The sequence below is a fragment of the Excalfactoria chinensis genome, chromosome 3, assembly GCF_039878825.1.
Source record: "Excalfactoria chinensis isolate bCotChi1 chromosome 3, bCotChi1.hap2, whole genome shotgun sequence".
NCBI lineage: Eukaryota > Metazoa > Chordata > Aves > Galliformes > Phasianidae > Excalfactoria > Excalfactoria chinensis.
In genome coordinates, this window is record NC_092827.1 from 48,095,239 (window position 1) to 48,108,725 (window position 13,487).

Sequence of the window (13,487 nt, forward strand, 5' to 3'; positions counted from 1 at the left end):
TGCCTTCCCAGATCTCATTTAAGGATTGGCAGTGGGGGCAAGAGTGTTTTGTTGGAGTTTCCTACCTACTTGATGTCTTCTAAGGGTAAGCAGATTTTTTTTTTTCCTTTTGTTTCTTGTGTTTATGAGTGCTGTATTTGAGTATATCCTTACTTGCTGCGGCCTGGGACTTTTTTTCTCTGCTATTATTGCTGCATTTTCCATTATGTCACCTAGTTTCATGTACACTTTAATGTAGGATGGTTTCAGAAATAATTATCATTCAATAATGATGTAATCTTTAGCTGTCATCCTGACAATCATATAATCTTTTCAAGTAATTAAATTAATCTTCTGATATGACATTTGATGAAGCAGAATGTCTTCTTGCTTGATGAAAGTATTTAGGGACAAGTCCAAATAGTGGTGTTTCTTGCATATTGGTAGATGATGGAAGGTGTCCAGTAATACAGAACATGCACTAAGCATCTCTTAGATGGACGTATGTCCTAATCCAGTATTCTCTTATTTGCATTAGGTGATATGCTTTACCATTAAGGCACCAGTGAAAAATGAAGGGCAGTTCATTATGTCTGTGTGCACCTGAGCACCTGATCTCTTTCTCTTTGTCTGCTGGCAATGTTTCTTGTCCCTCTGAGAACACTCCTAATGCCTTTAGATACTGTTTAATTTCTCTCTAATCAGTTATCTAGTACACTATCTTGCAATTAAGATTTTTCATTTTTGGGGACGCTTTCCTCATACTTCCTAGTAGGTATGTCTTTGCTGATAACTAGCATCATATAACTGAATACTTGAAAATGATCTGAATCATAAACATTTCAGATGAAAATTCTTAAATTGAAGATTGAGCTGTGGTGGTAGTATTTTTGTTCCTTTTAAAAGGTATAATTCAGTTGTTATATACATAATAACTTTTAAAGACATTAATAGAACTTCGTCAGTTTTCTATGGATATATAAGAAACTAGAGAAGATTTCTCAGGAGCTGTGATGCAGATTGGTTTTATACAATTCTTAGTGTTGTTAAACAGCTTGGCTGTCCTCAAAGATGGGGCTGTGTGAGCTGGACTTCATTACACAGGGTCATATTGTGTTCTCTTATGTTTTGCCAACTAAAGTATCCTCCTCCTGTTTATTCTGCCAAGGCAATAAAACCAGGTGAAACAAGGTCATGCTTTTCACTTTTGGCACTGGACTGTAGGTGAAGGAGCACCAAACATCTAAGAACCATTTCTTCTCTGACACTTCATAGGTTATAATACTGTCTTTCATTTTTCAAATATGTAGTGAATCTGTTCAAGTTAATAACACCAAATCTCTATGTACTAAGGATCTATTATATGAGAACTAAAGATATCATATAATGTATGACAATACAGGCAGCTGGAGTACTTAAATATTTCAATATAAAAAAGTATTAAATATAAGAAACTTAGACATCACTGTTATTCTTCACAAAGTACTCTAATAATTAATACGTGTAAAATAAAATACATACCTGTAGCACTTTTAATGTTTTTTCATCAAAAATCTCAAAGCAGAAGTTATAAAGATGAATAATACCTTACAGCGCCATTGGGATATTGGCTTTATCACATCGATTTTACACATTTTGTAAATGGAACTCAGAAAAGAAAAAGGGACCACTGCTCTATTTTGGGTTTTGTGCTAGGGAGCACTACTACTCTGTGTCACAAAGTTGGGAAGTTCTGGGACCAAGGAGAAAGAAAGAACGTTTTCTTTGACAAAGAAGGAGCACAGATGTTGTGCCAGCATGTTGGCTACTGTGTGTGCTGCTGCCAGAGCTGAAGGAAAAGTACTGTGGTCTTTTCTCTAACTTTCTGCAGACCACTGCCAGTGTGCAGGCTGGGTGGAGACTGTCCTTCTCTGCGGGTGCAGAAACCTTCCCTCACCTTTCCTTAAGCACTTCTGCAGGGGCTGAGACATCCCAGTCTGCTGCTGGGTAGGTTGCCAAAGGTCACCCTGGCCCCAGGTAACCTGTGTTTGGAATAGGTGATAGAGCTGTGGCCTTTACACTTACAGGTTAAAAAACCCACAGCACTCTTTTTTTTTTTTTTTTTTTTTTTTTTTTTAAATGAGAGACTAACATGTCAAATTACTGCTGTCACTTGTGCTCTTCCTACCAGAGCAGCTTCTTTATCAGCATGTTAAATAGCCTCTTACTGAGACCTACGGAAGAGATGTGTGCTGGCTACTGTGAACCACATGGAGCAACAGAGCTTCAAGCTGAAGATCAGTGCTTTAGAGGATAATGAGGAAAGTGACTGGTTCAGATGAAACATTTAGTTTTAAACAGGTAGCTGATGTCTGTCGATGGCAGAGGTCTAATTTAGACTTCCTTGATCACTGTAGCTGGCACACTCCCAGGTACTGCATTATATTAACAAGGTTCATAAACTGTCAGATATAACTCATCCACTTAACTCTCTGCAATGAGGCACGGACTCTAAGGACACGGCCTTTCCGAGAATGTTCTCTCTTTATAATTCATCATTCCCCCAAAATGCTTAATGTGATATGATGTTACTGGAATCTTCAGCTAAAAGGATCACCTTTTTTTTGGCCATGCATACTACAAAATTTATTCATAAATCATCTTCTACCCCAGGATGTGACTGGGACCTTTACTATAACTGTTTCCTTTTGTGCCAAAGAAATTGCTGTTTTTCATGCTGAATAAACAAGGAAGTGATTCCCTGCCCTTCACCAAGAGGACTGTCAAGGAAAAGGTTCCCTTGGCAATGGCATTCAAATTGTCCTTCCATTTGGAGGCTCTTAGAGGTTCAACTTTTTTCATACCAGTCTAGGCTGCATGCTGTTATACTGCATCATGCTTCTTTAAACTCTCCAGTGGTTCTCCTTTCGCAGGGAAGGTATCACAAAGCACTTTAGTGTTTGCTTTTTGAAGCCTGCTTAGCTGATTTTGCTGAATGGAAAAGGTAGAACTGAAATATCTTTTATTACAGATTACAAAGGTGGGAAAAACCTGCAGTAGGCTAATGCTGTGAGGGGAAAAATAACACTGAAACTTGAGCCGAGTTCAGTTACTTTAAACATTAGATGCCACAGGAAGAGGTATTATTGACCTTGAAACCCCCCTGACACTCGATGCTGTTATATTGTGCATCTAAAGCAAAATGTTTGCACTAAGCAATGCATTTGCTGAATGTATGGATCCTAGGTGGATGCAGTGATGTAGAGTCCCACTATGCAGGCTGCTTTATTCTTTCACTGAGATACTTCTAATTCCTTATGCCAGAGCATAAGGCTTGAGGGAGCTATTTGGGTAAGATACGTTTGTACTTCCTTCTTTGCCTGTCTGATCTCTGTAAAGCAGAAGCCTCCCTCTGATTTAACCACCTTCCTGGCTGCTGTGCTGCTGATGGTGCTGCCAGAGAGATCTGTCTATTCCTCTACTGCTGCTCCACATTTCCCACTTGGCTTTTGAATGACAATTATTGTGTTTTAACAGTCAATCACTGTTCAGGTTTTATCACTTAAAGTCATTTTCATCTAGATCATACTATGCATTTGCAATGGATGAAAATGTATGCAGTATCTGGCTTTCTTTTTGTAAGTTAAAATACTTAACTTGGCTGTTGAGGCTGCTGAAGAGCTGCTTCAGCTGAGCAGAGCACTTTGCATACCGTACAGCACTTTGACCAGAGCATCATTAGGCTGTTACGCAATGACCAGCACCATAAAGCCAAAGTAGAGCTGAAGTTGGCATGAAGCTTCCTGATCCTGCAGCCACTTTCAGAGTCTTCAAATAATATATCATCACAGGGAAAATGAACAGTGTCGAAGAGGGTCAGTCTTTCCAGTAAAAGCTCTCTAATAAAATGTTCTAGCTTTTGCTATCAATGAGACAGCACTGTTCTAACATGGCAATGAACCAGAGTAAATTATCTGTGTGTCCCTGGTGAACTTCTATGCTATTTTCATGGTGGGCCGCAGTCTTGAGAAACTGACAGAGACAATGTGTTCACAACACATAACTGCCCTTATTGTTTCCTCACTCCTAGCACTTCTGTTTCCTAGGTCCAAGGTCCCAGTTATCACATCATTGAGGCTTTCTTGCCATATGCGTGTCTCAACAAGGAGGGACAAGTTTTCATTGAGCAGAAGCACTCATTTATCAGAAATTCAGTTATGTTGAACCACCAAAGTATTTCCCCTGTTTAATCTGTACTGACATCAGAAATGCATATATGTCTATTTTTCTGACTGCCCCTCAAAAGAATGAGTAGCATTGATAACCAACAGTTTCATAATTCTGTTCAGTTTAAAATACTTGGCATTCATTTGGTGGGCTGTGAGCAGCCTGAGGCTTTGTTAGATCTTCAGTATAAGGAACTGATTTTTCTTATCCTTATTCCTATGACTGTCTGTAGAAGGTGACACACAGACGTAATGATAGGAAAAGCTACTGCTGCAAAAGGCAATCAGATACCAAAGCCAGGTGATTAAACCACTGCCATGAATTCCCAGAAGACGAGGGGGGGGGAAAAGGTCTGAATTTTTTTCCATTATGTTTTCTTGCTATGAAACCTTCAGTGCAAAGCCTACATACAAACTCTTGCTTTAATAATCTATTCCAATTAATAACAGAATAGCCAGGGTGAAATGTATTTTAAATCCTTCTGCTTTGTATTTTTGTTTCAGCTTCATTCTTTATGTCATTTTGCTGTTGCTGAACATGTAGAGGCAGCTGGCTTTGTTTTGAAAAATAACTGGGATGATTTTTCTGAGTCTACACGGCTCTAATGGCCAAATCACTTTGATGCAAGCAACAGTCACTGCAGTGTTGACCCCTGTACAATCAGAGCTCTGTTCTAACAGTGACAAGTTGGCTTGTAGAGCTGTACAGAGAGAGAAAGCAGCAAGGAACTTTTCAGTTTTCAGGACTTTCCACAACCTGTTTGGATAGAATAAACAAATATTTGTAACCAAATATATTTTTAACCCTACTCAAGATATAAAGGGGAAGGTGGAGACTGCTCCACAAAGAACAGGAAAGAAATAGTTTGTTAGGTTCTACTAAAGCAGCATTAGTGCCTTCAATATGCACTGAAGGTGTGTCCAGTATCTACTAGATGAGGCTAGTGGAGAATTTTCTCCTAGTTTTCTAGCCTTACCACTGCTTGAAGTAGTAATCTAGAGATTAGCACAGGTTGGTTTGCTGTGGCTCCCTCCTGCCCCTCTTGCCTGCTTCAGCTTCCTGAGGGAGTCCGGCAATGTCCTAGGTGGGCATTTTGCCTGTGGGAGCAAGGATGTAAATTTCATCGCTGAGCTTGAATCTGAGGAGTGCCCTGCAGCTCTTTTAACACAGAGGTCAGCAATAAAGGATCCCTGCATCTATTTCAAACAAGCTGGAAGCCCCTACGTTTTTGGTTGTGTTTGATGTCTGAAACAGGAAAAAGCACATCCTTCTCTTTAGCTGTGAGATGAAATCGTGGAAAAATGGCAAATATCGAGTGGTTATCAAAAGCATAAATCAGACTGAAATACCTAGGAGTAGGAGAGATCTACAGAAAGTTTTAGGTCAGATTTTCTGTGAAGTCTTGCTAAACTTTCAGAAAATGTGGGTCAAGCTGAGTATCTGTAATATAGCTTCAAAACAGGTAAGTATGTCCTCCCTTCCACTGTTGTTAAAGGCTTGCACAGCTCTTATCTGACAAGCCACAGCACAGTGATTTTCAGTGCCCCTGTGGTCTCTTCCATTCATCAGGTGAAAAAAACATGCCAGGGAATGCGCTGAGGGAACAGTTGCCTTGAACAAGACAGGACAGCTCTCAAGCACCCAGCAGCATTTCAAACAAAGGCATTCTAGCAGGTCTTCACAATGATCTTAAAATGCTTATTCAAAAGGAAATCTCCAGAAAATTGAGAAGTCCACTGGGAAATAAAGGAAGGCTTTATGCTACGTACCTTCTAGACAGCTGATATAACAAAGATTATGATACATTGGTTGAAATGAATACATTTTTATCATACTTCTGTTTTCCAATGTGTCCAAATGTATCTGTATTTATAATTCATATTTTATTGTACCTGCTGGTGGGGGGGGGGGGGCGGGTGGTGGAATCAAAAACCTCTTGGGCAGCTTTCAGACTAAGAAAGGAAGAAAATAATTTGACCATTACAAAGGTTATGAAATGATAGGTTTTATTTTTTTATTTTATCTACTGCTGATCCATTATTATGGTGGCTCTGGTAATTTGGTATTGCCATTTTTTTTTAATTTTTTTTTAAAATAATTTTACTGCACCTAAGAAAGGTGCTTGTCTTTACCAAGGAATGATTATTTCCAGGTAGATCACAGATCATTAATTCTGTGTAATAATGACAATAAGGCAATATAGTCTACATTCCCTCTCAGGAATCTGGTCTGGTATCAACAGGTCTTCCATGGCCCTCTTATGATGGATGCTAAACTTGGAGGAACGACAGAGTTCTGGAAACGGTAAACATAAGTGTAAATAAACTGTACTTCTGCCCAGCAGTTCCCATATAACATAGTTTGAGTTTAATATAAAACTCTAGAAATGTTTGCTCACCAATACTGCAAGTGATGAAATTATGCTTAAAAGAGTTTTTTCTGGGGTCAACATCACAACCCCATGGCAGTGACTTAATTCAACAGATACTAAGAAAGCCTTCTGCATCGTCCTTCCTGCCAGATAATGAGTATAGTTCTTCTGGGAATCAATATGCTGAAAGTTTTTTATGTAGTAATTCTTCAGTTACTTCATAATGTGTGTGTGTTTATGTGTGTATATATATTTATGTACATATCGAAGTTCATGTCAGGCATCGTTTTGTCAGACTGCCCCTCTGCTGCCATCTGTCACAAAGAAGCAAAGTGTAACAGAATACTGGTTGGAAAACAGCCCCTATTGTCATGCCACCATCTGCCTCTGATTTTGTGGGCCAACATAATAAAACGGGAGGCATTCCGTTCAGAGCAGCTCACATATACATAATACAACTTCCTTGAAGGTTCCATGTGTACAACCTCCTGTAGGCTTAAGAACTATGATTAAATTGCACATAGGTATCACCACAGCTAGGCAATATAAATTTTCCAGAACCAGAATTAAACTTTATGTAATTCTGTGTTGTTACTGCTTGAAATAGGTGTTGTGTTTTTTTCCTGCTAAGATCTTGAACCCAAAGTGTTTGGATTATCCAGAAAAAAAGAAAACAAAAATCTTAGTAATGAAAAGTAAATACACGTGCCTCAGCATCAGCTGTTTCAGAAAATATTGTAGTAACTTTACATAGGAAAAGGTAATGAATTGGTGTTTCTTAAGTTTGAACTCTCATTCAGTGAAGTCAACTTCATGGGCTGTTTCCATAACTGTTAAAAGTCATTGTCTTCATCTTGAGCCTTCTAATCACTTTGTCTTAGTCTGGTCTTACCTACTTTTAATTGTTGTTTCTATCTTGCTGTCATTCTTTTTTTGGGGGCATCCAGTTTAATAAAGATAGCTCCTAATAATCATCTATCTAGATATCGCTTTAAAAGAGGTAAAGGCATTGACCAAGTGTGAAGATCATACAGTGATATATAATAGCTTTTTCCCAAATCTGATACTATTTGCAGAGCAAGAAAAAATTCATCTCTGTAAAAGAGCTGAGAGAAAATAAGACAGGATTTTGATCAATGCTGATTCTGATTAAGTTTGATCACAGCACTTGACATTTTGGGCAAGCTTGGAAAGTATGCTCAAAGAGAACTCAGGTTTTGCTAAGTGTAACAGGACTCTGCTAGCTCAGGTAGGGAACGTTTGGTCTGCTTTTTCATTTGCCTCATCTAGCCATAATAATGGAATAAGATGCACTATTACTATTCGGTAATCAATCTCATTGCTATCTCTTATTAAAGCTGTTATATTGCTGACAGTTTTCAGCTGTTGCTTTTCTTGATAATTCCTTGGCAGAAGGAATGATGGTTTTCTCAAGGTGTTTATAGAGAGAAAAGAAATGATTTTTTAAAAGTTTTGAGAACATTGTATAGTTGACTCTGTCTACAGAGATAGTTATCGGGTTCCATCCAAACAACACCCAGGGAGTTTGTGCTGGGATGGGTAGTGTGTAACTTTCAGATAAAGCAGTGTTTATCCATGGATATATCAGGGAGAATAATAAAGAGCAATTTTTTTATTTTTTTATTTTAAGTTTCAGGAAATGAGATTCACAAAAGCATTAATTCTCTAATCACTATAGGTATAAATGAGCAGGAGTGTTAATAGTTCCTTCTCCTCTGGAGACCCATGCTACAGTATTAAAATGTAAATGAGACAGATGTAGACACCTAATCTGGATGGGTCTGGGATTCTTCTGTTCATTACATCTATTTATTTTTATTGCTACATGATGTATAAAAGAAAGCCTGGTTAATATATAAATATATATTCTGGGATTTTTTTTAATATGAAAAGGATGCAAGGAAACTAGAGTTTCTAAGATAGTTTTTCTAGTTTTAAAATGATCTTCTGAGACAGTCAGGCTTCTTCTCTTCTTTATCTCTAAGGGCTCATTCCTGGCCTTCTCATAAAAGACAAAAATCCCCCTGAGATACTGAATCAGGAAGGCTGTGTTCTGCATAATTCTTACAGTGCATTCAGCACTGCTATGTTTGAGGACTTTCCAGGAATGTATTAAACGCTGTGACAAGCCTCTTTTTTATTTTCTTTTTTTCTCATCTTCTCCTGGGGGAGAAGTGTATTCAGTGATTTGTTTGCAATTTACTTTACATACATAGTGCTGTACGTAAGTGGATTGTGGTGTGTTTTTACTAGGTCAATAACAAGGTCAAATAAAAGCATATTGCACTGTAACAAAGGTGACAAGTTTAGAGAGAGCCCTTTGTCCCTGTGAGAACGCATTAGCAATTTTAGCTGACTTTTCCCCATGAGAGCTCTGTTGTGTTCTCCAGTAAGTTCTACTCATCAGAAGTCTGAGTCTACTAGGGAACAGCACATTCCTGTTCCCCACCCCAGAGATCTCTGTAGTCACCTCAGGCTCAGTCCATCAAGCACAGTCATACTAAAATCCTCCACTTTCAGATCCGAATTGTCACTTCCCATAAGGGCAGCCTGTTGCTAATGCAATTAGGTGATTAATGTTGAATGTCTACCACTGAATCAGAACTGATAAATACATTGGTCTAAAATATATATATATATATATATATATATATATGGGGAAAAAAGAATGAAAAAAGAGAAGAAAACACACCAAAAAATGCAATGTTCAAATTAGTTTTTTTTAATTATTATTTGTACCAAGCAATGGTTTGGATGGATATAGGAGAAGGGGAGCTTTATTTTAGAACTTTGATTATCTCAAGGGAAACAAACTTCCATTTGTATTTAGAACAGAACAATTTCTAGCTTTAAGGCAGTCTTTTAATCAGCAAGCTCATCTGATGAAATGCTGTAGGATTTACTTACATATCAAAGGAGCTCCCTAGACATTTAAGAGATGCGACTGAATACAATTAAAAGATCAGTTTTAAATGCAGTTTGTGATACAGTTTGTTTGCTGTGCTTTGTGAAAGAAGTTTAGTTAATAACATGAGCTTGTAGTGTTTTAGAAGATAGTAAAGTATTGAAAGAAAAACTACCATTGCAGTCGCCTAGCAGAGATGCAACTGTTCAGCTTTTTTGGATGTGATGGTCTGTAAAAAGTGAACAGAGAAACTATTAAGCCAAGGATTGCACCCAAGAATAGAATCATTTATGAATAACCTTTCTGGACCTAATTCTTTGCTGGATTAAACCTCATGTAATGTCATTGAAGTCAGTGGGGCATAAATCAGTGGATTAAATTAGCCCTGTCATGAAACCAAGAAACCAAAGGAAAGAACAGTCCAATAAAGCAGAGATGAAATGCTGATATTAGCAGAATGCCACTGTTCTTGGTACACTGCATTCTTAGTGCCCGGCAGTGAATATTTCATTCTTCCCAGGTGTAAAATCTTCCCAGCAGCACTATAAGGTAGATTTATAATAAATGACAAAATTAATGATTTAGTTCTGTTATAATGCCACTTTAGGGCTCCCAACAGGAGCCTAAGCAGTTAGTAGACAACATCTGTACCCCTGCAATGTGGTCTCCAAATCAAGTCTCAGTCTCTTTAGAAAAATCTTGGGACTGGCTTTTTTTTTTTTTTTTTTTTCTAATTTCTGTTTCTCTTTAGCTGTATCTCACACATACAGATGCTAGAAACTAGCATTCATATGTATGGAGAGCCTTCTAGAACAAAAACAGAAAGAAATACCAAGATCTGTGTAAAAGCTGGAATAAATTAAGCATAGTCATAGCCTTCATTGAAACCACTAAGAAATGGTGGATTTGTTTGTATTTCATGTGTATGTTATATTAATGGCTTTAAGAGCTCAGAATATTCCAGGGATTGTAGAAGTGCCTTGGATTCATTTTAAAAAATCCATTTACTCTAATCAGCATCTGTAACAACATGTGGTCTTCTCTCAGACTTTAGACTCTTTTGACTGTCTGACCCAGAGATTAGCTTGTCTGAAATTATGATCATGATATCCCTGTGCCAGAGACAATGATTTTTACACTGTACATGTTGAGAGCCCAGTCTTGGCTTTTAGATGTTATTATAATCCACATAAAGGGCTGATTCCAAAAGTCTACAGTTGAGTCTGTTGCTATACAAGTGAACTATATGGAACAACACATTGCAATAGCACAGCTCACTTTTCTCTGCAAGGAGTTGAAACAACCTGAATTAATTTGAATTCCTACCATGCAAACTTCAGTGATGAGCTGAAGGATGAAAAACAGTTTGTTTGTTAATCAGTTGGGAAAACTTTCTAGATCTACACGTAAAGGAAACCATGCTTTTATGTTGCATCTGGTGTAGGTGTAACGTCTCAACTATCAAACAGAACTTGCTGGAAGGATTAGCAGAGGACTTGCATCGTTCTTGTCCCACAGCATGTGTGATATTTGTCATATTTTTTACCTATTTTTATGTTTTTTCAGGTGATGGTTTCAGGTAAGCAATCTGCCATGGTACTCAAGCACATATCCAGCTTTTCAGTTTCTTTAAATTCTGTTATTTCTGTTTAGAATTCACCTCTGGGCATGTTCTGAGGAGAGGAATGAAGAGAATAAGATCTGAATTTGCCAGCAGCAACATGAGATACTGATGCAAACACATCCAGACCTACCCAAATTGGCAGATATGTCTTTGGGCATGGAGTGACTAGAGATATGGGAACAAATCCCAGAGTCAGATCCACAGCCCTAATTTCAAGTGATAAAACATCATTATAACATTGGTTTATAAGTGCACTGACTTTGCTCTAATTTAGGTGGCAAGGTTCTATTAAAAAAGCAAAGTTCTGCAAGAGGGTTAGGTTTTGTTGACAAATAAATCTGACTTTGGCATAAATATTTATATTTGTAGCTGTTCAGCTCCCATACATCCAACCATCCATTCAGTTTTCTGGTTTTCAATAATAAAAATAAGATATTTCTGCGATGGGAAAATTTTGATCAATTTTTGGAAGTTTTACTGAGGAATGTGTTGCACTTTTTTTAAAATGCCAACTCATTAATATTTCCAAAAAAGTCACATAAAATAAGCAAATTACCTTACTCCTAGGTTTAAGTAACTGTTATAAAGAATTATCATTACATCATGAAACATGGTCTAGTGAATTTTGTTGTTTCTGTTGTTTCTGTTACTGCTTTTCTAAAACAAACTCATGTTTTTCTGTGGTATTTGCTTTACATCTAACGCTATTACATTTTGTTTCAGCTGGCAGGTTTCATCTATGCCTGTTATGTTGTGAAATGTATTACTGAAGAAGAGGACAGCTGTAAGTACTAAAGCTTTATTACATACAAAATGAATTCTGTTTTTTAAATCACCCCTCCACTATGTTGGCTCTTGCTGACTTCCACCTAATTCCCTATTATTCTGTAGCCAGAACATGCTTTCTGTCCATCTATCTTGATGTAAAATTTCCAAATGCCTGGAAGACAAAGGACTCATGAAATGCAGCTTAAAATAATACACACTTGTTTCTCCTGAATAGATCACTGTAATTTTTCTTTTTCTCACAGCTTATCTTAAGATACACGCACACACAAAGAAATCCCAGTTGACAAACCCAACCTTTTCTTCCTTTTTTCTTTTCTTTTTTTCCCTTATTCCAGACTGTTAACTATCTTCACAGTAATTGGCTTCCACTGAGGGTATAGCTCTTCTGTGTTGACCTCTGTGTTGGCTTGTAGAAGCACTTCTGGCAAGAAATAGCTTTAGATCATTTCAGGACCTTCATTTATGAGAGGTGAAACTGTGGAGTTTCTCTTTCTTTGTGCTACTCAGAGGGTACAATTACGAGGAGCAAATTGATTTAGTGTAGATGTATGTTTGCGTTTCTTCTGCTTATTTATATCAATGTAAGCCTGTTGATCAGAATTTGCTCGTAATAGATGCAGTGGAGCCAAGCCATTTCATTTTTTCCCTACTCTAACCTTTATTTTTTAAAAAGGACCACTGCAGTGTTTCAGTACATCTTGGGATTCATGCTGAAGCACTTTAGAAGCAAGTATCAGAGCTGCATGTAACTTTGATAAAATATACATGAATCCTAGAGAGAGTTTTGCAACAGGAAGCTAAAGGGCTTTTATTTGACTGAGAGCACTGCTAGGGCTGGCAGGGGTTCCTTTGTGTGTTCTGCTGTGTATTGAAAGCAGCTGAAACCCTGTAATCTATTGGCAAGACAGTGCCACTGTGAGCCACTGAGGAAATATTAAGTGCTGAAACTAAACCTCATTTGGAGGTCTCTCAGATGATGCTCCTTTCAGTTGTCTGTGTATCTGTGGAGGTGAGGAAGACACAAGAGTTAAAAGAATGTGGGACAAGTGTGTGGAGCAACGGTGCACTTTGAATGTGTTTTCATTTCTTAGGGATGGACTCAAGCCATGTGTGCTTTTTCCTGCCCTCCAGCTAAGTGCTGGAGGATGGTGAATCCTTACTCCTAGGTGAAATCCATTTTTACTACCATCCTGCCTTCTTTTCTGAGGACTTAAATCTTTGTTAGTATTCTGTAGCACTTTGAGAAACAATGTAAGTAAAAAGCAAGGAAGGGACTAGGAGCTTGGCTTGCTGAACAGGCACAGAAGTTGAAGCACATGTGGAAGATCTCTCCTGTGGGCTGTAAGACGTGTTCCTGGCAGCAAAGCACAGCGGCCAATATGCCGCTTACAGCTGAGGGAGCTCCCTGTTGTTCAGAAGCCACAGATTGTCATGCTTCTTTGAACCTTTTCTTGTGGTTGTCTTGCCTGCTTTGAGGCCTTTATTACTTTGTCAGCACACCTCCACCAGGCTGCTCCTCCCCACCAGTGAGCCATCCTGACAGCCTGTCAGATCCCTGTTGGCGCACGGGGATAAAGTCCCACTCAGCCCAG

General features: G+C 38.2%; 1 protein-coding gene across 2 annotated transcripts in view; it reads left to right on the forward strand.

Moving 5' to 3' along the window:
* NKAIN2 (sodium/potassium transporting ATPase interacting 2) overlaps positions 1 to 13,487 on the forward strand; it is a 513,101-nt gene that overhangs the window by 480,182 nt on the left and 19,432 nt on the right. For both annotated transcript variants that reach the window (XM_072331397.1, XM_072331396.1), the window contains exon 5: positions 11,830 to 11,890. In XM_072331397.1, coding sequence (XP_072187498.1) covers positions 11,830 to 11,890 — 61 coding nt within the window. The remainder of the gene's footprint in view (positions 1 to 11,829; positions 11,891 to 13,487) is intronic.